At 47.1% G+C, this 27,739-nt stretch overlaps 2 protein-coding genes across 2 annotated transcripts in view; one reads left to right on the plus strand and one right to left on the minus strand.

Moving 5' to 3' along the window:
• The window catches only part of TTLL9 (tubulin tyrosine ligase like 9), a 28,848-nt gene extending 16,562 nt beyond the window's left edge, over positions 1 to 12,286 (plus strand). Inside the window, 7 exon segments of the mRNA XM_070940280.1 lie at positions 305 to 345; positions 2,220 to 2,307; positions 3,521 to 3,579; positions 5,915 to 6,111; positions 7,690 to 7,803; positions 10,867 to 10,988; positions 12,190 to 12,286. Of these exon segments, the coding sequence (XP_070796381.1) occupies positions 305 to 345; positions 2,220 to 2,307; positions 3,521 to 3,579; positions 5,915 to 6,111; positions 7,690 to 7,803; positions 10,867 to 10,988; positions 12,190 to 12,260 (692 nt within the window). The 3' untranslated portion in view covers positions 12,261 to 12,286.
• A 1,293-nt stretch (positions 12,287 to 13,579) lies between these two features.
• On the minus strand, positions 13,580 to 25,842 carry PDRG1 (p53 and DNA damage regulated 1). Its single transcript, XM_070940281.1, has 5 exons — positions 25,707 to 25,842; positions 24,199 to 24,274; positions 17,670 to 17,744; positions 15,703 to 15,783; positions 13,580 to 14,071 (listed from the first exon to the last, which is right to left on the minus strand). Exons 1-5 carry the CDS (start codon positions 25,791 to 25,793, stop codon positions 13,989 to 13,991), a joined length of 402 nt encoding a protein of 133 aa, XP_070796382.1. The 5' UTR covers positions 25,794 to 25,842; the 3' UTR covers positions 13,580 to 13,988.
• Positions 25,843 to 27,739: the final 1,897 nt, after the last annotated feature.

A 27,739-nucleotide genomic window follows, 5' to 3' on the forward strand; every position in this document is an offset into this window, starting at 1 on the left:
TATATTTATTGATTTATATTTATATTTCATCCCTGCCTTGGAGGTCCAACCCCCTGCTCGGGCAGGAGACCCCCACAATATTTCGGACACCCAAAACTTCTGGTAGCGGGCTGTCCCACTGGTTAATTGTTCTCACGGTTATGAAATTCCTCCTCAATTCCAGGTTGCTTCTCTCCTTGATTAATTTCCATCCGTTGCTTCTTGTCCTGCCTTCAGGGGCTTTGGAGAACAGCTTGATTCCCTCTTAATAAAATCCAATGAACGTTTTATTGATTTTATTCATTTATTTCTCTTTGTTTCCCAGGTCGGAAATTCGACTTACGGGTCTACGTTTTGGTAATGTCGGTGAGTGTTGGTAATATCGGTCGTCTTTTCTCTTCCCATTCTAGTGCAAAGGCTTTTTAACCAAATTCAAGGTGAAGGGATTCTGGGAATACAGGTAGTCCTCGACTTACGACCACAAGGGAGCCCAACATTTCCGTTGTTAAGTGAACAATTTGTCAAGTGAGTTTTGCCCGAGGTTACGACCTTTCTTGCCCCGTTTTTTAAGCGAATCACTGCAGTCGGTAAGTGAGTAACCCGGTTGTTAAGTGAATCCGGCTTCCCCATCGATTTTGTTTGTCAGAAGGTTGCAAAAGGGGATCATGTGACTGGGACACTGCGACCGTCATAAATATGAATCAGTTGCCAAGGGTCTGAATTTTGATCACATGACCATGGAGATGCCACAAAGATTGTGACTTATGAGTAACTAACGGTCATAAGTCTCTTTATTCCCTGCCCTTGTAATTTTGAACGGTCACTAAACGGACTGTTGTAAGTCAAGGACTACCTGTAAGGATAGTCCTCGACATACGACCATAACGGAAAATGCCCATTACGGTTCTGTCATCACTGTTCCAATTTTACGACCTTCATTATGGCTGTCGTTAAGCAAACAGGACTGTCTGTCATGAAGTGAGCTCTGCATTTCTGATGGCCACGCCCCCTGCGGTCACATGACCAGATTTGGTGAGCTTAGCAACCAGGGGTAAAATCCAGCAGGTTCTAACAGGTTCGGGCGAACCGGTAGCGGAAATTTTGAGTAGTTTGGAGAACTGGAAAATACCACCTCTGGCTGGCCCCAGAGTGGGGTGGGAATGGGGATTTTGCAGTATCCTTCCTCCAGTAGTGGGGAGGGAATGGGGATTTTGCAGTATCCTTCCCCTGGAGTGGGGAGGGAATGGGGATTTTGCAGTATCCTTCCCCCAGGAGTGGGGTGGGAATGGGGATTTTGCAGTATCCTCCCCCCAGGAGTGGGGAGGGAATGGGGATTTTGCAGTATCCTTCCCCTGCCATGCCCACCAAGCCATACAGAACCGGTAGTAAAAAAATTTGAATTTAGCACTGCCTGTTTCTAGTGTCTGGCATCACATGACAGTGATGTGTGACATTTTTGCCAACAATTTTATGTTTGCTTCTGGTTTTCATTAAAAATGCCTCACAGCAGCCATGGGTTCGCTTAATGACTGCACTGTCTGCTTTATGACCACCACATTTGCTTAATGATTGCTGCAAATTAGTGGTTGTAAAATCAGGCTGGTCTCCTGACCTGCTTTACAACCGTCAAGACTTAAAAGGCTCCATTACTGTTGTAAGTCAAGGACTACTTTCTGGCTGGCTAGGGGATTCTGGGAGTTGAAGTCCGTTCATCCTCAACCATTCATCCTCTAAAATCCATTCATCCCCTGGCTAGGGGATTCTGGGAGTTGCATACTTCCTCAACCATGTTGGGTAGGGAATTCTGGGAGTTGAAGTCCATTCCTCCTCGAGGATTCCGACTAGAGGATTCTGGGAGTTGAAGTCCATACTTCCTCAACCATGTTGGGTAGGGAATTCTGGGAGTTGAAGTCCATTCCTCCTCGAGGATTCCGACTAGGGGATTCTGGGAGTTGAAGTCCATACTTCCTCAACCATGTTGGGTAGGGAATTATGGGAGTTGAAGTCCATTCCTCCTCAACCATTCATCCTCTAACATCCATTCATCTCCTGGCTAGGGGATTCTGGGAGTTGAAGTCCATACTTCCTCAACCATGTTGGGTAGGGAATTCTGGGAGTTGAAGTCCATTCATCCTCTGGCTAAGGGATTCTGGGAGTTGAAGTCCACCTATCTTAAAGTGGCCCAGATTGAAAGTTCTGGGACAATCCTGCCTCTCCTCACCAACTTCTCTTTCCCGCAGTATCTCCCCCTCAAAGCGTGGCTGTACCGAGATGGTTTTGCTCGCTTCTCCAACACACGATTCACCTTGAACACCCTGGATGACCAATGTATCCCATTACCTGCTTCCAGAGAGACCTGGAGGGGCTACTGGGCAGGGGGAGGCAGGGACGTTAAGAAGGGGTGGGTGGGTGGGGTCCTGCTTGAATTGCAGGGGGTCCCTCTTGCTGGCTGGAAAACCCAGGAGAGTCAATGTCCCTGTCAACTTGCAAAGCTTTCAAGTTGCCATGAGCAGGAGGGAGGGAGAACTGAAGTGCATTCCATACATTCTTTCTGACCGCAATCAGAAGGAGGGTGTTAGGTTTCACAGCCAGCCAAAGTGGTTAATTGGAGAATGTGATTTATGAAATGGCCAGGGAGGAGGGGAGAGACAGGGTCATAGGGGAATGTAAATCTACGTGGGATCAGTCCTAACTGCATCCGAGTATTGCCAGAATGTTGCTCCTAATAAATGACTATATTTCCTTTGAAGTTTGGATCATGGCTCATGAATTAATTAGGGCATCTTTCGGAAACTTGACAGACAGTTAGGACTGATCCTGCGTAGATTTACGTTCGCTGGCTAAAGCAGGTGTATTCGGGTCTTGTTTCGACGAGGTCCCACTCGTCAAAACGTTGCGAAGATACTCTCAATCTTACATGGGAAAAGACCCGAATACGCCAAGACTTGCATACCTCTACTTTATCCAGGCACCCTGGAGTGAGTGGGGTCTTAATTAGGGCTTATTTGGGGGGTAGGGCTTATATTGGCGCACATCAGAGGTGGGTTTCAGCAGGTTCTGACCAGTTCTGGAGAACCGGTAGTGGAAATTTTGAGTAGTTCGGAGAACCGGTAGTAAAAATTCTGACTGGCCCCATCCCCATCTATTCTCTGCCTCCCGAATCCTAGCTGATCGGGAAGAAATGGGGATTTTGCAGTAACCTTCCCCTGGAGTGGGGTGGGTATGGAGATTTTACAGTATCCTTCTCCTGCCACGCCCACCAAGCCACACCCCCAGAATCAGTAGTAAAATTTTTTGAAACCCAATGCTGTAAAAATCAAGCTAGGACTTACTTTCGGGGGTAGATCCTATTTTCAGGGAAACACGGTAGGATTAAATGAAGGCGGATAAGTCAACAACAGTGAAGGAGGTAGCTGTGTTTTTTTCAGTGCTGCTGAAACTTTCAGCGGTCGCTGAATGAATGGTTGAAAATCGAGGACTGTCACCCGCCCGCGTGGTTTTCTTTCCACCTGCACGATCCTTACATCCCTTTTGATGCCAGACATTCACCTCACCAATGTGGCTGTGCAGAAGACGGCCCCTGACTACGATCCAGAGAAAGTAAGCCTTTTTTTTCCCCTTTTTTGTAATGTTCCGTCTGGCCATATAAGGCCGTACAGAAGTTCTTTGAGCAGTTTACAAAAAATCCCATTTTTAAAAAACAAAGCAAAAAATAAGAACGGAACTCCATGGCGGCCATTCCGGCGGACTGGAAGCGTCGCGGCAAGACAGTCTGGGAATTTACAAGCTCCAATGAGTTCCGCAAAAACCCGGACTGACGAATCGTCGCCAAGGGATCTTCGGACCAGAACCGTCTTGTAGGGATGGGGGTGAAGGAGAGGCACCTCGGAAGACCAAGAAGAACAGGCAAGTTCCTCGATGGTCAGAGGTAGCTCCCTATGACTTGGCGGCAGGGGCGGCAGCCATTGCGGCTGTCACGAAGCTGGGGCAACCGGACTCAGCGCGGAGCAGGAGCGGTGAATTGAACGGAGTTTTTGGGGCTGCTCTGATGTCTGTCCGCAGCTGCCATCAAGATCGTTTTCTTGCAGATGTTTCCTGACCCAATTAGGTCACATCATCCATGCTAGAAGGGAACTTCTTATGGAGTGGGGCTTGTGGAGAGGAGGAGGAGGACTGTGGGGTCCTTGGTGCTCTCTGAGCTTGGTGGTTTTCTTGAAGACATCTCATGACCCATCCAGGAAGCATCATCAGTTCTAGAAGGGAGTGGAATTTACTTTCTGTTTATATGCTTGTCCTGTCAGCACCAAGGACCCCACAGTCCTCTTCTTCCTCCCTCCTCCTCTCCCTCTCTTCCTCTTTCTCCTCATCTTCACAACCCCATCCCTTCTAGCACTGATGTTCTCCTCCTCCCTGCAACCTCATTCCCTATTAGAATAGAATAGAATAACAGAGTTGGAAGGGACCTTGGAGGTCTTCTAGTCCAACCCCCTGCTTAGGCAGGAAACCCTACACCACTTCAGACAAATGGTTGTCCAACCTCTTCTTAAATACTTCCAGTGTTGGAGCCTTCACAACTTCTGGAGGCAAGTTGTTCCACTGATTAATTGTTTTCACTGTCAGGAAATTTCTCCTTAGTTCTAAGTTGCTTTTCTTCTTGATTAGTTTCCAACCACAGTTTCTTCTCCTGCCTTCTGGTGCTTTGGGGAATAGCTTGACTCCCTCTTCTTTGGGGCAGCCCCTGAGATATTGGAAGACTGCTATCATGTCTCCCCTAGTCCTTCTTTTCATTAGACATACCCAGTTCCAGCAACCGTTCTTCGTATGTTTGAGCCTCCAGTCCCCTCATCATCTTTGTTGCTCTTCTCTGCACTCTTTCTAGAGTCTCAACATCTTTTTTACATCGTGGCAACCAAAACTGAATGCAATATTCCAAGTGTGGCCTTACCAAGGTATTATAAAGTGCTTTTAACCCTTCACGTGATCTTGATTCTATCCCTCTGTTTATGCAGTCTAGGATTGTGTTGGCTTTTTTTGGCAGCTGCACGGCTGGCTCATATCTAAATGGTTGTCCATTAAGACTCCAAGATCCCTCTCACAGTTACTACTATTAGCACTGAGGATGGTCCTCAGTTGGGTCATAAAATGTCTCCAAGAAAGCAACCAAGCTCAGAGACCAGCAAGGACCCCAGAGGAGTCCTCCTCCTCTTCCTCCTCCCCCACAAACCACACTCTCTTCTAACACTGATGAAGTTACCTAGTTGGATCATGAAATGTCTGCATGACACCAAGCTCAGAGACCAGCATGGACCCCACTCCCTTCTAGCACTGATAATGTTCCCTAGTTGGGTCATGAAACATCTACAAGAAAGGCCCCCAAGCTCAGAGAGCACCAAGGACCCCACAAACTGACTGCTATGGAGCGAAACAAATCCCCATATCTGTGGATGGGGGATGGGCCAACAGAGGACCAATGTTAGGGTGCTGAAGACAGAGAAGCCCCTTTGGGGGTCTCATTTCTGGAAGTGAACTTCAGACACAGTCTTCCTTCAAGGACTTGTTGGCTTGTGGTGAAGGTCCTTCCCCCATGCAGAACCCACCTCTGGCCTTCTGTCAGGGTGTTTACAGCGTGACTACTATTTCGAGACCACCAGCTCCACAGGCTGCTGGTGGACCATAACATATATACAGACATACACGTGGTAGCCACATACCAGGCAAGCAATCAATCTTCACCTCTACACGGAGAACTACAACGCAGATAGAACACGAGGAGAGAGAGGGAGAGAGACACCCTCTCATGGCCTCCCTTATATAGACAGCTTCTTAAAGGGGCAATAACCCTGCTGACTCATCCTCAGTCCGTCATCCTGGTCCGGCTGGCCAGCGGCCGGCCAGCTTTAAATCTTCGTGACCCTGACACTTTCTTCGCCTGCAGGGCTGTAAATGGATGATCCAGCAATTCCGCCTTTACCTGACGGCCAAGCATGGGGCCGAAGCCGTGGAGATGCTCTTCTCCGAGATGGACAACATTTTCATCAAGAGCCTCCAAAGTGTCCAGAAAGTCATCATCAGCGACAAGCACTGCTTTGAGCTCTACGGCTACGACATCCTGATCGACCAGAACCTCAAACCGTAAGGAAGGCAGCGGGGTGGATCTTCAGGCACTGTTCCCCAACCTTTGACCTTTTAAGACAGGGGGGACTTCGACACTCGGAATACCCCAGCCAACCACCAATGTTATCACTGATTTGCTTAGCAGCTGGAAATTCTAGTCCCAATTGGAGTTATGAGGGCTGCTTGTTCTTTGGTATCAACACTGGTCCTTGGTGCTCTCTGAGCTTGATGGTTTTCTTGCAGACGTTTCATGACCCAACTGGGTAACATCATCACTGCTAGACGAGAGGAGGGTTATAGAGGGGAGGAGGAGGAGAAAGTTGGAGGAGAAGGAGAAAGAAGAGAAAAAGAACTATGAGGTCCTTGGTGCCCTCTGAGCTAGGTAGGTAGAGGAAAAAGGACGTCACGCTAGGAGGAGACACTATGTGGGGGGAACCGGACTTCCGGTTGGCTCCAGAATTGAACGGGGGGCTTCAGTTAGGGTCTTTGTGGCTCTTTGAGTGTTTAAGGTTGCTGACCCCTGTACTAGAAGGTAGAGGAGGAGGAGGAGGAGGAGGAGGAGGAGGAGGAGGAGGAGGAGGAGGAGGAGCAGCACTAGTGGAGTCCTTAGTGCGCTCTGAACTAGTTTATTTTCTTGCAGACGTTTTATGACCTAACTAGGTAACATCATCAGTGCTACAAGGGAGGGCAGTTTCAAGCACTGATGATGCTACCTAGTTGGGTCATGAAATGTCTGCAAGAAAATAAACTAGTTCAGAGCACACCAAGGACTCCACTAGTCCTCCTCCTCCTCCTCCTCTACCTTCTAGTACAGGGGTCGGCAACCTTAAACACTCAAAGAGCCACAAAGCCCCCCGTTTAATTCTGGAGCCAACCGGAAGTCTGGTTTCCCCCCCCCCCCATAGTGTCTCCTCCTAGCGCAGCATCCTTTTTCCTCTACCTATCCCAACTGAAAGCCCTATCAATTGTGGAGCTGACTGGTGACAGGGAGCCGCAGCAGAGGGATGAAAGAGCCACATGCGGCTTCAGAGACGCAGGTTGCTGACCCCTTTTCTAGTACCAATGATGTTCTCTAGGTGGCTCATGAAATATCTGCAAACCAACAAGGTCAGAGCGCACAAAGGACCCCGCAGTCCTCTTCCTCCTCCACTCCCTTCTGGCACTGATGATGTTCCCTAGTTGGGTCATGAAACGTCTTCAAGAAAACAACCAAGCTCAGGGAGCACCAAGGACCCCACAGTTCTCCTCCTCCTCCTTCACTTCCTCCTCCTCCTCCCTTTCCTCTCCTGCCTTCCTCTTCCTCCTCAAACTCCACTCCCTCCTAGTACTGATGATGTTCCCTAGTTGGGTCACAAAATGTCTTCAAGAAAACAACCAAGCTCAGGGAGCACCAAGGACCCCACAGTTCTCCTCCTCCTCCCTCTCGCCACAAACCCCCGTCCCTTCCGCACAGATGATGCTCCGTCATTGGGTCACGAAACATCTGCAAGGAAAAGGCCCCCAAGTTCCAAACAACTGGATTAGAAGAACCGTCCAACCTTTAGCCTGCAACAGATCCCCTTCTGCCCCTGACCTCCTTTGTGCTGTCCCGCACAGGTGGCTGCTAGAAGTCAACGCCTCCCCTTCTCTCACTGCTAGCAGCCAGGAAGACCACGACCTCAAGACACGCATCTTGGAAGACACACTGAACATTGTGGACATGGAAGGCCGGTGAGTAGAGGGCGAAGACGGGGGTGGGTGGGTGGCGAGGTGGCGTTTCAACCCAGTTTTTCCACAACGTAACATTAGGAGACACCAAGCAAGCTTTCAAAATATGTAACGCAACTTCCTTATCGCCCTCACTTCACGGCTGCCCGGTTTCTTCCAGAGATGGTATTCAGCCGGTTCGAAACAGTTCAGGCGAACCGGTAGTGGAAATTTTAACTGGTTCGCCAAACCGGCATATACCACCTCTGGCTGGCCCTGCCCCTGCCCACCCATAAAGGGATGGACCACAGGAGCTGCCTTTTTTGTGGGGGTGGCTTGGTGGGGTGATGTTGAGTTGGCCACGCCCACTCAGTCACATGACACTCCCCCCCCCACCAAGCCACACCCACAGAACTGGTAGTTAAAAAAATTTGAATCCCACTACTGGTTTCTTCCATAAACCAAGATCTGACCATATATGATCCATTAGGCTGGTCATCTTCTTCCACCTGGTCCCTTCCAGATAGAGCAACCAACAGCCATGCCATCTGGGGGGGGGAAGTTGTTGTTGTTGTTGTTGTTGTTGTTGTGGGTGGAGGTTCATTCTCCGAACTTGTGGGTTGGTTTCCCAATATTTCCTTACCAGGCTAGGTAATGTTGTGACCTGTTGTGAGTCATTACAAGACACAATTAGTCCCAAACAAACCTATTTTATTGTAACAGCTGGGAATTACGTTCATTCCCAGCCGAGTCCCAATTAGTTGCAAAACACGTCCTTCGGAAGAAGTCCTTCAGGATAATCACCAACCTTTATCTTCTTTGACACCCTGCCAAAGGCCTTACTTGGCAAAGCCCCACGAAGTTCAGAAACAAACAAGAGATGCCGACTGGAAACAGAGTTAGCAACGTTGCTTTCCTGCAAAGGGCCCACGTGCCTTTGCTCCTCTTTTAAGCCTTATGGGAGGGGCCAATCATCTCCTGGCCTTACTCCCGAGTCGTCCCTTTTGCTTTAGCTACTCTTGCTTTCTGGCAGCTCTGCACATGCGTGCACTAGGAACAGGCTCCTCCTGTTCCTCTGCCTCTCTGCTGTCTGACTCTGGAGGCTCCGGAGTCCACGCATCACTCCCAGATGGCCCTGGCCCCATCTCTGCCTCCGACGCAGAGCCTTCCCCAGACTCCAGGACCAGCCCATGGTTCTCCCCAGCCTCCTCACTGTCCGACTCCACTGCTAGCTCCGCAGGCTGCTGACGGACTACAATAGTAACCTCTTCAGTCGAGTTTAGGGGGAATGTCAGAGTCGTTCTAAGGGCGCTTGAGGTGTGGGTGTGTCGTGAGGGTCTTGTGATGGGTCAGGTGTGAGTCATCAGCGAGTCTTGTGATGGGTCTTGTGATAGGAAGGTTACCTTAGGTCAGGGTCATTGGGAGGTGAAATGCCGGTTGGTTGAGGTTCAATGCTATCTCTGGTTGGTTGAGGATCGAAGCCTGGCCCTCCACAAGCCACCCCATCAACAGACACACTGACCTACAACCAGCCTACGAACCCCTCAGAATCCAAGTCAACTGCACACCGAACCAGAGGGAGCACCGACCCTCAACCAACCCACGCAAGACCCCTTCCCCACCAGGAGTTTGCCTCCCAATGGCCCTCCCCTGATGTAACCTCCCCATCACAAGACACACTGATGACTCACACCTGACTCATCACAAGACCCTCACTTGAAAGGGAAGGGATCTTGGAGGTCTTTCTCGTCCAGCCCCCTGCTCAAGGAGACCCTATACCATTTCAGACAAGTGGCTGTCTAGTCTCTTCTCAAGAACCTCCAGGGATGGAGCTCCCACACCTTCTGGTGGCAAGCAGTTCCACTGGTTAATGGTTCTCACTGTCAGGAAGTTTCTCCTTCATTCCAGGTGGCTTCACTCTTTGGTTAGTCTCCATTCATTGTTCCTTATCTGGCCTTCAGGTGCTTTGGCGAATAAATTGAGACTCACCCACCCCTCTTTTTGTGGCAACCCCTCAAATATTGTAAGATGCTACTGTGTCACCCCTTAGTCCTCCTTTTTTCTTTTCTTTCTTTCTTTCTTTCTTTCTTTCTTTCTTTCTTTCTTTCTTTCTCTTTCATTCTTTCCTTCCTTTCCTTTTCTCTTTCCTTCCTTCCTTCCTTTTTCTTTTTTTCTTTCTTTCTTGCATTTTCCTTCCTTCCTTTCCTTCTTTCCTTTTTTCTTTTTCTTCCTTTCCTTTTCTTCTTTTTCTTTCCTTTCTTTCTCTTTTCTTTCTTTCATTCATTCTTTCCTTCTTTTCCTTTTTTTTCTTCCTTTCTTTTTTCTTTCTTTCTTTCTTTCTTCACTCTTTGGTTAGTTTCCATTCATTGTTCCTTATCTGGCCTTCAGGCGCTTTGGAGAATAAATGGAAACCCACCCACTCCTCTTTTTGTGGCAACCCCTCAAATATTGTAAGATGCTACTGTGTCACCCCTTAGTCCTCCTTCTTTCTTTCTTTCTTTCTTTTCTTTCTCTTTCATTCTTTCCTTCCTTTCCTTTTCTTTTTTTCCTTTTTCCTTTTCTTTCTTTCCTTTTTTCTTTTCTTTCCTTCTTTCCTTTCCTTTTTTTTCTTTCCTTCTTGCATTTTCCTTCCTTCCTTTCCTCTTTCTTTCCTTCCTCTTTCCTTTTCTCTTTCTTTCCTTCCTTTCCTTTCTTTCTTTCATTCTTTCCTTCTTTTTCTTTTCCTTCCTTTTTTTCCTTTTCTTTCTCTTTTTTCTTTCTTTCTTTCCTTCCTTTCCTTTCTCCTTTCTTTCCTTTTCTCTTTCCTTCCTTCCTTCCTTCCTTTTTCTTTCTTTTTTGCATTTTCCTTCCTTCCTTTCCTTCTTTCTTTCTCTTTCCTTTTTTCTTTCTTCCTTTCCTTTCCTTTTTTCTTTCTTTCTTTCCTTTTTCTCTCTTTTCTTTTTCATTCATTCTTTCCTTCCTTTCCTTTTTTCTTTTTCTTCCTTCCTTCCTTCCTTCCTTTCTTTCTCTTTCTTTCTTTCTTTCCTTTCTTTCTCTCTCTCTCTCTCTCTTTCTTTTCTTTCTTTCATTCATTCTTTGTCCTTGCAGTTTGACAGGGAAGGAAAAACGCGTTGGGGGCTTTGATCTCATGTGGAACGACGGCCCCGTCAGCAGAGAAGATGCAAATCTGGACACGCCGATGAATGGCTTCGTGGCAAACACACACTTAGGTACTGCATCCGATGGCCTTTCGGAGGGCGGTTGAGGGTAGGATGCTGATATTTTGGAGGCTGGCAATGCCTTGGGGTGGGCTGGTCCAAAGACAGGTAGTCCTTGACTTAACAACAGTTCGCTTAGTGACCATTCAAAGTTGCAACATCACTGAAAACTGCCGTTTTTCAGAGTTACGAGCTTTGTAGCATCTCCATGATCAGGGGATCAAAATTCAAATCCTTGGCAACTGGTTCCTATTTACGACGGTCGCAGATCCCTGGGTCACGTGATCCCCTTTGGCGACCTTCTGACAAGCCAAGTCAACGGGCAAGACGGATTCGCTTAACGACCGGGTTGCTCACTTATCAACTGCCGGGATTCACTTAACAACCGAGGCCAGAAAGGTCGCAAAGTGGGGCAAAACTCAAACGTCTCCCTTAACAAAAGAAACTTGGGGCTCAATTGTGGTCATTAAGTCGAGGACTACCCTTCGTTGAAGCTAGATTTGCTTAACAACCGCACGGCTCGTTTAACAACTGCAGCGATTTGCTTAACGACCAAGGTTAAAAAAAAAAAAAAAAAGAAGGTTGCAAGATCGGACACAACTATTGCCTTGCTCAGCAATGAAAATTCCAGTCCCGATCGTGGTCATTAAGTCAAGGACCCCCTTACTATTTTTTAATTTGACCTTGTCATATCTCCAATACTGGAGGTTTTTAAGGAGAGACTGAATAACCATTTGTCTGGAATGGCACAGGGTCTCCTGCTTCAGCAGGGGGTTGGACTAGAAGACCTCCAAGGTCCCTTCCAGCTCAGTTCTGAATTGAATTGCCTAAGGAAGAGAAGGACTGGGGGGGGGGGGGTGACCTGACAGCAGCATTCCAATACTTGAGGGGCTGCCCCAAAGAAGAGGGGTTCCACCTATTGTCCAAAGCCCCTGAAGGCAGGACAAGAAGCAATGAATGGAAGCTTATCAAGGAGAGAAGCAACCTGGAGTTGAGGAGAAACTTCCTGACAGTGAGGACAATTAACCAGTGGAACTACTTGCCACCAGAAGTTGTAGGTGCTTCATCCCTAGAGTTTTTTAAAAAAAGACTGGATAGTCATTTATCTGGGATGGTGTAGGCTTTCCTGCCTGAGCGGGGGGTTGGACTAGAAGACCTCCAAGGGCCCTTCCAACTCTTGTTATTCTATTCTATTCTATCTCCTCCGCTGCAGGTTACAGCAATGACAGAAAGAAACAGCTGAAGCAACTTTTCAAGTCGATCCAGGCTCAGCAAAAAATTTAATGCCCAGCCAGAAGGATGGCTGGATTTTTAAAAAAAAACAACAACCACCAGAAGCTGGACAAGGGATGGGAGGGTTGGGGGAGCTCTCCTGCTTTACAGAGCTAAACCAGGAACCGTTTCCAAGATTCCTGCCTTCACCTGGATGTCAGCTGGAATGTCCCTTTATTTTGGAAGGGGTCACAATCCTTCAAACCTTGGAGGAGTTTCGACTGGCAGGCTGATCGTGGGCACCGAACGGCTCTGAAGATGGACGGACAGCTAAGTTATCTCCATGGCAGAGATGGCTTCCGGAGACGAGATTGGCTGAGAAACGTGGGAAAAGGCTGTAAGATGATGGCTCTGCCCAGAGGCAGAATTGCCACCCGCTGGCACTGAAGCTGGGCAGGAAGAGGAAATCTGAACGAAAGAAGGCTTCTGCTCATCCGGATTCCAATATAAATCTTTTGGAACGAGCGAGAATGATAAAAGAACGCCTTTGCACTACAAAGCATTTGAAAACCTTCTTTTGATCTTGATGGCAAAGATTCATTGGGAATTGCGGGGTCCTTGGTGTTCTCAGAGCCGGGTTGTTTTCTTGCAGATGTTTCCTTACCACGCTAGGTAACATCATCAGGGGTACAAAGGAAGTGGGGTTTGTGGAGTGGAGAAGGATGACAACGGGGGGGGTCCTTGGAGCTCTCTGAGCTTGGTTGATTTCTTGCATGGATGACCCAACTAGGGAGGACCATCAGTGCTAGGAGGGAGTGGAATTGGAGGAGGAGGAGGAGGAGGAGGAGGAGGAGGAGGAAGGCAGGAGAGGAAAAGAAGAATGAGAGGGAGGTGGAAGGAGGAGGAGGAAGAGGAAGAGAAGGAAGGGGAGGAGGACAACTGTGGGGTCCCTGGTGCTCTCTGAGCTTGGTTGATTTCTTGCAGATGTTTCATGACCCAATTAGGTAACATCATCAGTGCTAAAGGGGAGTAGGGTTTGCAGGGAGGAGGAGGAAGGCAGGATGAGAGGGAGGGGGAAGGAGGAGGACTGTGATCTTCTTCGTGCTCTCTGAGCTTGGTTGTTCTCTTGCAGACCTTTTGTGACCCAACTGGGTAACATCATCAGTGCCACGAGGGGATGGGCTTTGCTCTCTGATTAGATACAGTGACCACATTAAAGAACAGCCTAATGAAGAAATCGCCAAAAAGAAAACAACAATCCCAACAACATGGCAGGATAAAGTACAATCTATAAACAGAGCAAAGCCCATGGATGAAGGGGGGGGATTTCCTCCATGTCAAGCATTTTAATAGAGACTCAGGCAGACACAACCGAAGCAAAGCAGAGACCATTTTCCACCTTTCTCCCAACAGATGTTGGAAGATGTTGTTCAATTTATTGTCGCACAGGCCCTGTGCATAGAAACTGGTAGAAAAACTGAAGTCCTACAACCTCATTTTCAATCATTCACATTCAATATCAAATCTCAAAAGTGCAAAATTCTGACCTCAAGGAACTCTTCCCCCTCAAAATATTTGTCAACTGTCCATAAAGCGTCAACGATGTCTTCTCCGGTCAGATTTGGAGGCATCTCACTAGCTTTAAGACAGGGGTATATAAAGAACACCCATGACCTGCTCAACTGCTCGTCAAACACTCAAGAGCATGGATGCGTAGAGCGAGGAGTGTAGAAGGTAATTCTCCTTTGCACACTGCCCACACGCGACAGCTGCCGTGTGAATCCACACCAGGAGAGGGCCTCAGTTGTCCACCACTTTCTTCATGAACCACATTTCTTCAGCGGTCAAGGGTTTCAAATTGTAGCCTTTCAGTTCTGGCTTACCTTCAGGAAGATTAAGGAGACATTATTAAACCATTAGGAGCCGGTTTGGTTTAGTGGTTAAGGCACCAGGCTAAAAAAATGGGAGGCAGTGAGTTGTAGTCGCCAGTTCACTGGCATGAAAGGAGGCTGGGAGACTTAGAGCCAATCGCCAGGAGATGGTGAGTTCTAGTCCTGCTTAGGCATGAAAGCTGGCTGGGTGATTTTGGGTCAATGACCAGGAGACGGTGAATTCTAGTCCCGCCTTAGGCATGAAAGCCAATTGGGTGACTTTGGGCCAATCACCAGGAGACGATGAGTTCTAGTCCCGCCTTAGGCATGAAAGCCAGCTGGGTGACTTTGGGCCAATGACCAGGAGACGGTGAATTCTAGTCCCGCCTTAGGCATGAAAGCCAATTGGGTGACTTTGGGCCAATCACCAGGAGACGGTGAGTTCTAGTCCCGCCTTAGGTAAGTTGGCTAGTGACTTTGAGCCAATCACCAGGAGACTGGGAGTTCTAGTCCTGCTTAGGCATGAAAGCCAGCTGGGTGATTTTGGGTCAATGACCAGGAGACAGTGAATTCTAGTCCCGCCTTAGGCATGAAAGCCAATTGGGTGACTTTGGGCCAATCACCAGGAGACGGTGAGTTCTAGTCCCGCCTTAGGTAAGTTGGCTAGTGACTTTGAGCCAATCACCAGGAGACTGGGAGTTCTAGTCCTGCCTTAGGCATGAAAGCTGGCTGGGTGACTTTGCGTCAGTTCCTGTCTCTCTGCCCACCCCATCTCACAGGATTGTTGTGGGCAAAATAAGGTGTATTCGGTATGTATAAAAATAAATAAAGCCAAGATATAAATGCTAAATAAAATTAAGAAATAAAAATAAATTTAAAAAAGAACCTGTCTCTTCCCTCCCAGTCTCTCACATCGCCTCTGGGATTGAGATGGAGGGAATGGCCATAAGATGTCCAGGGAACCACTGTGAATTGGGGGGGAAGGGAACAGATGCTGGGTTTCCCAGCTCCCAGTCCAGCCCCTTCCCCACTGCCCCACATGGTTCTCAGGAACTACCTTACAACCTTTAAGACTGGAGGGAAGGAAATCTTAATTGTGGATGCTCAGAACAGAACCTAACAATAGCCCCAAGCAAAGGATTGTTTATGCACAAAAGTGGAAAGCAGAGAATATACCTTCGGAGGGAGAAGTAATTAAAAAAAAATCTTAGATTGAGCAGAAATGAATAGATTAACTATGATGATAAAGGAAAGAGAAGATACAGAATATTTTAAGATATGGAATAAATTTTACTATTGGTTAGAAAAGAGATACAAATAAGTTTTTAAAAGAGATTGGAAAAAAATTGGTTGTAATTAGAATAATATATTAGTGGAAAATCTTTGTAATGGATTTGGTGAGATTGAAGACAGAAGAGGTAGAGAAGAGAAGGAACTTTTGAAGATAACACCGAAATGGCACATGGAAGAAATGAATGATGTACTAAATGTTTGTTGCCTTAAAAAATATTTTTTTTAAAAAAAGAATAGCCCCAAGCAAGATAAGATGCCCTTCACACAATTAGCAAATTGAAAAGGCAAAGAAGAAAATGCGGCTCAGGTTTCCTTTGGAACCAGGTTAGGGAGTCAGGTGGGTTACCTACCTTGGGCCTCCATGAGGTTGCTGACTTTCGCTCTGAGTTCCTGCTGCGATTTCCCGATTTCTTCCTCCAACAGCTCTTGATCTGCGGAAAGACGAGAGGAAGGACCAGCTGCGGGTGAGATTGCAGGCACACAGGGAGGCCTGCTGGAATTGATTCCATTAATTCAAATTAATCCAGGTAGCCATTCGTTTAGCAACCGCTCGAAGTCGCCACACTGAAAAAACTGACTTATGACTGGTAGTCACACTCTCTGTCTCTGTTTCACACACACACAGTGTAACCCCTCGCAGGTAGCCGAAAACACGCCTGAATTTTTACCCTGTAGAGTCATTCTGATAGGGATCTGATTGTCTATATTTTGCGCTTTTCAGCCAAAGGTTCTGAAAAGCTGAGATGCTTAGACACACAGGTGGTTTTGGTTTAATTTTTTTTTTAAAGAGGCCTTCTCAAACAGAACTGCAGATGGCTCCTGAGAGACATGTGCCGAGACTGGCACCGCTTTCTAACAGCATGGCAAGCCCTTATGCCACCCTCACGAGAAGGAATGAGGGGGACGACCCAATCTGGTTCCTGAATATGCTGAACCTCCCACAGGGAAAAAAAAAGCAGGGAGGCGGGGAAGAAAGAGGCGAACGAACCAAAAAGAACAAAAGCTTTTGTTTCTCTCTTATTGGAAATAATTTAATTTAGCCTTCGGCCCCTTCAGCTCCAAGGGGGAGCCGTGTATGCTGTACAGGCAGCCTGAAAAATCTGTTTTCATTTCATATATAAGACTAGGATGGTGATGCTTTCCTAATCAAAGGAGGAATTTCATGGAAAAATGGGGTTTTTTTGCAGGCCTTTCAGGACCCAACCAGGGAACATCATCAGTGCTAGAAGGGAGTGGGGAGGAGGAGGACTGTGGGGTCCTTGGTGCTCTCTGGGCTTGGTGGTTTCCTTGAAGACCTTTCATAACCCAACTAAGTAACATCATCAATGCTAGAAGGGAGTGGGGTTTGCCGAGACAAGGAGGAAATGGAAGGGGAAGAGGAAGGAGGAGGAGGAGGACTGTGGGCTTTTTGGTGTTCTCTGTGCTTGGTGGGGTTTTTTTTTTTTTTTTTTGGCAGACATTTCATGACCCAACTAGATAACATCATCAATGCTAGAAGGGAGTGGGATTTGCAGAGACGAAAAGGAAGAGGAAGAGTAGGTGAAAAGTTGGGTCCTTGGTTCTCTCTGAAACCTTGGTGATTTTCAGACTTTTCATAACCCAAGTAGGTAACATCGTCAGTGCTAGAAGGGAGTGGGGTTTGCAGATTGGGGGAGGGAGGAGGAGATGGAAGAGAAAAGGAGGAGTGGAGGAGAAGAGGAAAGGAGGAGGGGATGAGAAGAGGGGAAGGGAGGAGGAGAACTGTGGGGTCCTTGGTGCTTAACATCATCAGTGCTAGAAGGGAGTGGGGTTTGAAGAGGCAAGAAGAGGAAGAGGAAGAAGAGGAGGGGTCCTGGGTGCTCTCTGAGCTGGGTTGTTTTCTTGCAGAGTTTTCATGACCCAACTAGGTAACAACATCAGTGCTAGAAGGAAGGGGGGATTTAGGAGAGGAGGAGGAGGAGGATGACTGTGGAATCCCTGAGGCTTTCTGAGCTTGGCGGTTTTCTTGCAGACATTTCATGACCCACTAGGTAGTATCATCAATGCTAGAAGAGAGTGGTGTTGCTCTCTCTTTACATACATTCTGAGAGTCAAAATCAGTGTGTCATAAAGCCACCAAGCCTGAGAAAGACTCTTATAAATTACAATCCTATCAGCAACCACAAATCTCAGCCACCGTGAGGGAAGAGTGGAAGAAGTCTTCAATATTTTCCCGTGTGAGACACAGACAGGAACCGGTCTGACGCCATTCCGTGCGTCTATCCAATCCTGCCCAACTGAGCCCTTGAACCTTTAATTCTGCAAACAGATCGCAGAATTAAATTAGCGGGAACCTCACCTCTCTGTAGCATCTCCTGGGTCTTAGTTTTTGGAAGCTGTATGAACATACTCCCGAAGCAAACTGTGGCTTCGTCTGAAAGCAAGAAAAGAAGGCATGCTGAATTTAAAAACATCAACATTTTTTTAAATAAAAAAAAACAACAACCCCAAACAGGTCCTGTTTTAAAAATGGCAGAATCCTGGAGCAGAAACATGAAACTTTCCAGATATGGCTGAACTACAAGCCTCAGCAGCATCTGGTAAGGGGCAGATGCTTAATTTAGAGAAGGCATGCTTAATTTAAAAGCATCAACAAGATTTTTTAAATTTTGAGGGGTTGATCTAAAGATAGTTTTCTATTTAAGATACCTTAATACTTTAGCTTATTCAGCATGAAATGGAACTTAGTTATGTAGCATGAGGCTGTATATATCATCACCGCTACCGGCTCGGCCGAACCGGACTGAACCGGGAGGAACCCACCACTGGCATGAGTGCTGGAGCTGAGCTAGGGCAATGCTTGCGTGCCCACAGATATGGCTCCGCGTGCCACCTGTGGGACAGGTATAGGGTCTCCTGCTTGAGGACTAGAAGACCTCCAAGGTCCCTTCCAGCTCTTGTTACTGCTACATTCTCCCCAGGGGCCAGGGGCCCCTCTCATCCCACTGCGTCAGTGCAGGCCAAGCGCATTTATTCCAGTTTGCCCCCATTAATGCAAAAGTGACATAATGTCTCAGAAGTTTGCTGTGAAAAATATTTCCCCAGAGGAAAATTGGCTGCCAGGAGGGCAGACATTAGTCACTGGCGGTAATGTGGATTTAGAAAAAAAGAGAGGAAAAGAATGAGACAGAAAGAGAGAGAGATAGCGAGAGACGGAAAGGAAGGAAGGAGAGAAAAAGGAGAGACAAAGACAGAGAGGAACAGAGAGAGAAATAAAGAGAGAGAGAGAGAAGAGAGAAAAACAGAAAGATAGAGTGAGAAAAAGAGGAAGACAAAGAGAGACAGAAAGGGAGAGAAAAGAAAGAGAAAGAGAGACAGGAAGAGAGAAAGAGAAAAGAGAAGGAAAGTGAGAAAGGAGAAAGAGAAAGAGGCAGAGGCAGAGGAAAAGAGAGAGAGATGGGGGAAAGAAAAAAGAGGGAGAGAAAGAAAAAGAAAAAGAGGGAAAGGAAAAAGAGAAAGACAGAGGGGGGAGAGAAAAAAGAGGGAAAGAAAGAGAAGAGAGAGAAAGCAAGAAACAGGAGAAGAGAAAAAGAAAGAGAAAGAGAGACAGGAAGAGAGAAAGAGGGAGAGAAAGAGAAAAGAGAGGGAAAGTGAGAAAGGAGAAAGAGGCAGAGGAAAAGAGAGAGAGAGATGGGGAAAGAAAGAAAGAAAAAAGAGGGAGAGAAAGAGAAGAGAGAGAAAGCAAGAAACAGGAGAAGAGAAAAAGGAGAGAAAGAGAGAGCGCAAGCGTAAGAGAAGGAAGGAAGGACCTGCAAAATTTTGAAGAACTGTCACAGAAGGTTCCAATCACTTTCTATCTTCTGATGTGTTGTAATTGTTCTTTTTTTAAAAAAATAGCATTTAAAAATGTTCTCCGGTGACAAGCAGCATTTCAAAACAACAAACACCACCGCCACTGAGTCAGACCAACGCCCGGAATAAATTGCACTGCACACATACACACTTCTTGCAACAAAAAAAGGAAAGTCGCTTCAGCAAGGATGCCCCAAAAGAGAAGAGGAAAAAATCTGATTTTTGGGCCTTGGATGCGATTTATTAGACAAGTGGTTAAAAAAACCCACAACAACGATGTATTCGCGGATAAGAAGCCAGAGGCAGAGCTGAAACAAATATTTCAAATTTTCTCGGACTCAGCAGGAACGGTTGTTTTTTTTTTTTAAATTTGATTTATATGCCGCCCTTCTCCGGAGACTCAGGGCGGCCTACAAGGCGCTAAGCAATAGCCTTCATCCTTTTGTATATTTTATACAAAGTCAGCTTATTGCCCCCACAATCTGGGTCCTCATTTCACCTACCTTAGAAAGGATGGAAGGCTGAGTCAACCTTGAGCCTGGTGAGATTCAAACTTGCAGTAATTGCAGACAGCTGGTCTTAATAACCAGCTTAATAACATGTCTTAATTTTCATGTCTCCAGTCAGTTTTTCCTGCTTTTGCCATCTTAAAGCTTCCAGAAAGATAACAATCGCTCAAGCAGACATATAAGCAATTTAAACAAAACCTTACAGGACATTTTTTTTAAAAAAAAAACTCCATCTTCTCCTAAACCTAGACAAGCTTGGCTGATTTCTACGAGAAGCAAATATAGATACTCCTCCACTTACGACCAATCGTTTAGTGACCGTTAAAAGTTACGACAGCACTGGAAAAAAATCTTATGACTGTTTTTTCACAATTACAACCATCGTCACATCCCCAGGGTCACCTGATCAAAATGCAAACGTTTCTGACTCATATTTATGACGGTTGCAGAGTCCCGGGGGGGTGGGGGGGGTAACACAATCCCCTTTTGCAACTTTCTGACAAGCAAAGTCAATGGGGATTCATTGATCAACCGTGTGACTAACTTAACGCCGGCCGTGATTCCCTTAACGACGGTGGGAAGAAAGGTCGTAAAACGGGGCACAGCTCCCCGAACAATGGTCTCGCCTAGCAATGGGAACGTCGTAAGTCGAGGACTACCTGTGTTATTGCGATTCCAGGCACGTCGACCGTGACGGATACCTGCCGGAGAGCTTGGGTGAATGCAAATTGGTATTTTTGTTCCATTTCCTTTGTTTAGACACAGCAAATTCAGCCCAGAATTACGAGGCTTACGATATTTGGGGGGGGGCGTGCGCTGCAAATTAGTGTTTATTCTCAAGGAGCTACATCATTTTGCCTGGGAGTTGTTGAATTTGGAAAAAGGAAAAAAAAAAAAGAGGGAAGATGAAGAGGCCTGACAATGGAAGGCATTTTTTCTGTTCTGGCAACAATCAAGCTTCCATTCAAATTGAGCTTGTTAACATCTGCCACAATTAGCTGCTTTTGTAACACGGAGCTCGTTCCTCACTTCAGGGCAAGGATGTTTTCTTCCACAGTTGATTTGTGGGCTTGAATCATCCACGGAAGAAAATTATTCCAAGTTATAAAACTCTTCCTCCCCTACCCCCACCCCAATTTCCGGCAGTCTGCTTTCTTTCATTCTTTAGAAACTCTTCCAGTTTAGCTAAAGGTGGCTAGGAATGGTGGCAGGAACTGGGGAAAAAGACATTTTTTAAAAAAATTTATTTTATTTTATTTCGAATTTTATATACTGCACCTCCTCCTGAGGGACTCAGAGCGGTGTACAGCCAGCTAAAAACATACAATACAAACATTAAAAACAATTAAAAGGCTATATATTAATTTGGCCCCAATTTAAAATGACAAACCAATTAAAAATTAAAATTTAAAAATATGTTAAGCCAGCCCGGCTTGATGAAAAAAGAAAGTTTTAAGGGCACAGTGGAAGGCACCGAGGTGCACATGCTAGCAGTCCTCCAATATTTGAGGGGCTGCCCCAAAGAAGACGGGGATCAATGTATTTTCCAAAGCCCCTGAAGGCAGGAGGAGAAGCAACGGATGGAAACTCATCAAGGAGAGAAGCAACCTAGAACTAAGGAGAAATTTCCTGACAGTAAGAACAATTAACCAGTGGAACTGCTTGCCACCAGAAGTTGTGGGCGCTGCATTACTGGAGGTTTTAAAGATAGGGCAGATACTTGTCTGAAATGGTATAAGGTTTCCTACATAAGCAATGTATTAGACCTTTACGGACCCTTCTAACTCTATTATTCTGTTAAATGTGGGTTATTTTTAGGGCCAGGTCTGCAGCACAAATAGGAAGAGGGCCGTGATGGTGAACCTATGGCACCAGTGCTGGAAGTGGCATACAGAGCCACCTCTCCGGGCACACAAGCTGTCGCCCGTTGCTCCTCCAGGGTTCCGGCACGCCGGCCAGCTGATTCTCACATGCGCGGGAGCGCAGAAAACAGGAAAATCGTTTTCCTGGCGCGCGCATGGGCACCGGGTGGCTGCTCTTCCGGTTTCCAGCGAGCACATTTGCACCACCCAGCTGGTCTTCGCACGCGCGGAAAAGTGGCCGGTGCACATGCGCGCACTGGAAACCGGAAGATCATCTTCATGGCGTGTGCGTGGGCACGCTGGACGGCTGCTATTCTGGTTTCCAGCACGCGCGCATGCACACATGCTCCCGTTTTGGCACGCGGTGCCGAAAAGGTTCGGCAACCCTGGAATAGGATATGACGGCTGGGGCATGACCACTGAACTAAAGACAAGGATAGAGAAAGCTCGAACGGCGTTCTTCGAAATGGTGGTTTCCTGCAGTCCCGACATAAGCCTAAAACTGAAAATGAGGCTTGTCAGATGTTCCATCTTTTCTATCCTGCTCTACGGAGGGGAGAGTTGGTCTCTGACGGAAAGCCACTTGAAGAGACTAGAAGCATTTGAAATGTGGATTTACAGGCGGCTGTTAAAACTGGTGTTGTGGCCCATCAGCGGCCTGTGTAGCTAGTAGCTGATTCGGACAGCGAGGAGGCTGGTGTGGTGCTGCGCCAGCAGCCTGTGCAGCTGGCACTCGAGTCGGACAGTGAGGAGGCTGGAGAAGATGTGGTGCCAGAGGCAGGGATTCAGCCAGGGCCTTCAGAACCTCCATAAGTGAAGAGGAAGAAGAGGAGGAGCCTCTTCTCGATGCACGGGCGCGCAGAGCTGCCAAAAGGCAGGAGTGGCTCCTCAGGAGGAGGTCTCCTCGAGAGTAAGGCTTGGGGCTAATTGGCCACTCCCTTAGCCTATTTAAGGAGGAACGCCGACTGAAGCAATTTATAGGGAACAACTTTAGTTCATTCTCCTTCGCGTCTGAATTCCCTGCAAATTGTTTCTGGGCTTTCTGCCAACTCTAGTAAGACTGTGATTACCTTATCTTAGAATTCTGGTAGGCTGTTAAAGACAGTTTATTAACAGCCTTTGGTTGATAAAGACTAAGTTATTTGAGTAAAATAAGCTTTGTATAGAGTTTGTGTGTGCTGCGTTCTTTGGGGTCCGTAGCTGGGGCAGAACAACTGGGTTGACAAAATCAGAAATGAGGAGGGGATAAGCTCCCTGGGAAAACCAAGGGAAATCATCAAAAATCATCAAAAAGCAAAAGTTGGAATATTTCGGACATGTGATGTGACACTTCAGTTAATCCTACAAGGAAAGATTGAAGGCAAACGAAGAAGAACATCATGGCTTCAAAATCTAAGAGACTGGATTTGGACAAAACTCAGCAGTACTTTTTCATGCGGCTGTTGATAAAAATAGGATCGCCAACATGATCGCCAACGTCCGATGACGGATATGGCACAAAAAGAAGAGTAAGAATAGGAAGGGAAGGGAATAGAGTTGGAAGGGACTTTGGAGGTTTTCTAGTCCAACCCTCTGTTCAGGCAGGAAGCCCTATTCCAGGGGTCAGCAACCTGCGGCTCTGGAGCCGCATGTGGCTCTTTCACCCCTCTGTTGCGGCTCCGTGTCACTCAAAATATGTGTCACAACCGCCAATGTGTGACACCCACCAGCACGTGGCTTATTGAGCTTTTCACCTCTCTGATAGGCTAACCATGGATAAATCCAAGAAAAAAAAAGTTTCAGAAGAAAACAGAACATTTAATTCAACTACATATGATAGTTTTGTGGCCACTCAAGAAAGTCAGGCACGGGAAGGGTTTTGTGGCTCGCGGTGTTTTCTTTTCTGTGGGAAATGGGTGTAAATGGCTCTTTGAGTGTTTAAGGTTGCAGACCCTGCCCTATATCGTATCAGACAAATGGCTGCCCACTTTCTTCTTGAAAACCTCCAGTGTTGGAGCATTTACAACTTCTGGAGGCAAGTAGTTCCACTGATTAATTGTTCTCACTATTATTAAATTTCTTCTTAGTTCTAGGTTGCTTCTCTCCTTGATTAGTTTCCATCCTTTGCTTCTTGTCCTACCCTCAGGTGTTGATTTTACAGCTATTGCTAAATTATTATAAGTTGTCTGGAGCCTCAAGTGATGGGGAGTGGATGCAATTGTAAAACAAACCAAAAATAAATAGAGGTAATCCTTGAATTACAATCACAATTGGAACCAAACTTACTGCTCTGAGTCATTGCAGATGTAAGTCGAGCTGGACCCAATTTTATGACAAGTTTGGCAGTGGTCATTAAGCGAATGCAGCTTCCGCAGTGGGTATTTTTTTTGCCAGAAATCAACAAAAAACGTCACAAATCATGATCCTGTGACCACAGGGTGCTGCAGCTGGTTGTAAATGCCAGTCTGTTGTCAAGGGCCAAAATTGCAATTGTGTGACTGCAGGGATGGTGCAATGATTGTTAAGGGCAAATTCAGGTCATAAGTCACTTATTTGACAGACCAAATCAGTGTATTTGAACCCCAGCAACTTTTAGATGGGTGGACTTCAACTCCCAGAATCCTCCAGCCAGCCAAGATGGACCAAAAGTCTGACTTCTTCACACAATTCCAGAACAAAAACTCACCAGCTGAATTCAATTCCTTGCTCAGGGCTCTTAAAGCTTCCCGGTTCTGGTTCCGTTTCTGATTCAGATCGACAATCTACAGGAGACATGGACAAAATCTCAAGCTAGTCTTGCTCACAGTTACTTTGGAGGGGAATGGCTGGGATAGGAAGGGAAGAAGGAAGAGAAGGAGGGCGGAGAGGAAAGGAGGAAAGGAAGGGGAGGGCAGGGCAGGGAGAGAGAAAGAGAGAGAAAGAAAGAGGAAGGAGAGGAAAGGAAAAGGAAGGAAAGGAGGGAGGGAGGAAAGGAAAGAGAAGAAGGGAAAGGAAGGAGAGACAGAGAAAGAAAGAAAGAAAGAAAGAAAGAAAGAAAGAAAGAAAGAAAGAAAGAAAGAAAGAAAGAAAGAAAGAAAGAAAGAAAGAAAGGGGAGGGAGAGAGGAGAGGAAAGAAAAGGGTGGAGGGAGGGAGAGAAGGTGGGAGAAAGGAAGGAAAGAAAAAAGAAAGAAAGGAGAGGAAGAAAAAGGAAGGAGAGTGAAGAGAAGAAAGAAAGGGAGGGAGGGAGAAAGAAAAAAGAAAGAAGGACGGAGGGAGGGAGGAGAGGAAAGAGAAGAAAGAAGGGTGGGGGGAGGGAGGGAGAAAGAAGGAAGGAAGGAAAAAGAAAGAGAGGGAGGAGAGGAAGGAAAAAGGAAGGAAAGGAGGGAGGGAGGACAGGAAAGAGAAGAAAAAAGGGAAGGGAGGGAGGGAGAAAGGAAGGACAAAAGAAAGAAAGGAAGGAAGGAAGGAAGAAGTGTGGGAGAGAAGGAAGAAGAAAGAAGGAAAGGAAGGAAGGAAGGAAAGAGGGTGGATCGGAGAGAAGGAAGGAAGAAAGGGAGGAGAGGAAAGAAAAAGGAAAGGAAGGAGGGAGGAGAGGAAAGAGAAGAAAGAAGGAAAGGAAGGAAGGAAGGAAGAAAAGGAGAGGGAAGGAAGGAAAGAAAGGAGGGAGGGAGCAGAGGAAAGAGAAGAAAGAAGGGAAGGGAGGGAGGAAGGAAGGAGGGAAAAGATATTAAAACAATGAATATTGTTATGGAGTGAGGTGTTAAGTCTCCCTGTGTAGAAGTTTTAAAATAAGAGGCTTTTACAGATATTTTCCCTGGAGAGCACGCGTGGGTGGGGCCTTGCTGTCCATTGCTTAGGGGTGGACTGGACGACCTTGGGGGACCCCTTCCAAGGAGACAATTCTCTGGACCTGGCCTGAGCGGGGGGAGGGGGGCGGGGGGGGCGGAGGAGGAGGGGGGTTTGGTTGTTGGGACTAGTGGATCACTAGGGTTCCCTTCCAAGTGGACAGTTGTCCACTTCCTTCTTATTCCTCCACCCCAAATGTTTGAAATCTTTAATTCTGTTATATATATTTTATATTATATGGGGGGGGGGAGGCGTAAATTTCTAGGCCTGCCTTGTTCTAGGCGCGGGTGGGGGGGAGGCGAAGGACTACAACCCCCATCATGCCTCGCGGCGGCGCCAATTCACTCCAACGGCGCTCCCCGGCCTACCTGCTGCCTAGTGGCCATCACCTCTTCGGCCAGCGCCTCCACTTCGGCCAAGTAGCGGAGCACGAAGTCCGGATCCCCACCGGCCATCGCGCCGGATCTCGAAGGAAGAACGACGCCGCGACTCGACGCGGTGCGGCCTAGTCGGCGCAGGCGCCTGAGCCGGGCGGTTGCCATGGCGACCGGTCAGGCTTTGAGGCCTACACCAGGCCTTCGCGGGCCTCCCTCACCGAACTGGGAAGGAGGCGGGCCGCTAACCCGCTTCTTCTCCGCGGGCGACAGCCGGGGAGGACAGGCGGGCCTTCTCCGGACGCCTTTCGAGGCCTTGGACTCCATTTCCCCTCCTCCGCGGCCTCCCACGATCGGGATGGGCTCGGATTAGCTCTGGCCTCCTTCCTAACGCCGAGCGGCCCTTTCCTGGTAGTTCTCTGAGGATGGATTACAAATCCCATCATTCGCCCTCTTGCGGGAGCCGTGGGGCTGGGCAGGATGGAGAACTGAGTGATGCACTGAAAACCGCCAGAGACAGAAGCAAGGAAGACCATGGCCAGACTTTTCCATTGTGAAACTCCTTGCTGGGTGTGTGTGTTGTCTGAACCCAATCACTTGGGTCAAGCTTGACCTGCTTTAGGAAGGAAAGACCTGCTGGTGGCATTCACATGACACCCAAAGCTTCCTTTTGAAATGTGGGGCCAACCCAGCCAGTTGTGCCAGCATTGTGTGAACATCAAAATGGGTTAATTCACCAACCCTGATTTGGACCAAGGGATGAAACATGCACCATATATCACCAAATTTCTTTCTTTCTTTCTTTCTTTCTTTCTTTCTTTCTTTCTTTCTTTCTTTCTTTCTTTCTTTCTTTCTTTCTTTCTTTCTTCTCTTCTTTCTTTCTTTCTTTCTTTCTTTCCTTCCTTCCTTCCTTCCTTCCTTCCTTCCTTCCTTCTTTCCTTTCTTCCTTTCCTGCTTTTGTTGTTTTTATAAAGAACGTAGTGCCAAAGGTGCTTTTTCAGGAGGCAACTGGACTTTCTGGTTTTTTAACAGATTAACCCTGCAGGTTAATCTACTCCAACCCCCTGTCCAAAGGATCCTGGAGGTCATCTAGTCCAACCCCCTGCCCAAACAGGAAGACCCTACATCTGCCTCTACCTAAGATCGAACTGATTGTGAGGCAAGAGCTCCACCTTTGAAGACGTTTCGCTTCTCATCCAAGAAGCTTCTTCAGCTTCAGAGCTCGCGAGAAAGTCAGTTGTCATTTAGGACAGAGTTTTATCAACCTTGGCAATTTTAAGATACGTGGTCTATAACTCCCAAAATGTCTTCAAAGAAAAAAACCAGAAAGTCCAGTTGCCTCTTGAAAAAGCACCTTTGGAACAGCCATGACCTGAATGGCTGAGAAATCTCCATAGACAACATAGTGAACATACACTCCTGCCACCTATTTTCCCCTGCGAGGTGGATTGGTCTGAAAGAGTGACTGGTCGAAAGTCACCCAGCTGGCTTTATATGCCTAAGGCAGGACTAGAACTCTCCATCACCTGGTGATTGACTCAAACTCATCCACCTCTTTTTGTGCTCAGGCGGGACTAGAACTCTCTCCTGGCGATTGACCCAAAGTCACCCAGCTGACTTTCATGCCCAAAGTGGGACTAGAACTCGCCATCTCTATTTCTGTAACAAGATAAAATTTTAATCTTCCATTTCTCTTCCCCAGTATATCTTTCATTCACTTCTTGGAGAGGAAAAAGAGAATATATCCGCTGTCAGCACTTCAACCTGCATTTACTCTAGTACTGACACAAGAAGGAGAAGAGGGGACAGCTGGCAAGAGGACGCTTGACTTCTCACCTACTTATTTTCCCTGAAGATAATATCCCTTAGGAGATGAGATGGGAGGTGGGACATTCCTGGGAGCTGAAGTAGTAGATATGGGGAGAGTGATTTGCGAAGAGGGCCAATGAGATGCAGAGAATTGGGGAACGGAAAGGGAAGGTTTGGGGTCAGGAAATCAGTGTTGGCTACGCCACAATCAGGGACAG

The sequence above is a fragment of the Pituophis catenifer genome, unplaced genomic scaffold (assembly GCF_029215685.1).
Source record: "Pituophis catenifer annectens isolate HBS135680 unplaced genomic scaffold, rPitCat1.0.hap2 SCAF_3, whole genome shotgun sequence".
NCBI lineage: Eukaryota > Metazoa > Chordata > Lepidosauria > Squamata > Colubridae > Pituophis > Pituophis catenifer.

Bases quoted from the DNA above. Each gene is read 5' to 3' on its own strand.
- PDRG1 (XM_070940281.1), bottom strand. From the start codon at position 25,793: ATGGCCGGTGGGGATCCGGACTTCGTGCTCCGCTACTTGGCCGAAGTG. The intron at 15,784-17,669 runs GTGAGGTTCCCG...GTCTTTCCGCAG, and splicing joins CCAGGAGATGCTACAGAGAG to ATCAAGAGCTGTTGGAGGAA. The intron at 14,072-15,702 runs GTAGGTAACCCA...ATCTTCCTGAAG, and splicing joins CAACCTCATGGAGGCCCAAG to GTAAGCCAGAACTGAAAGGC.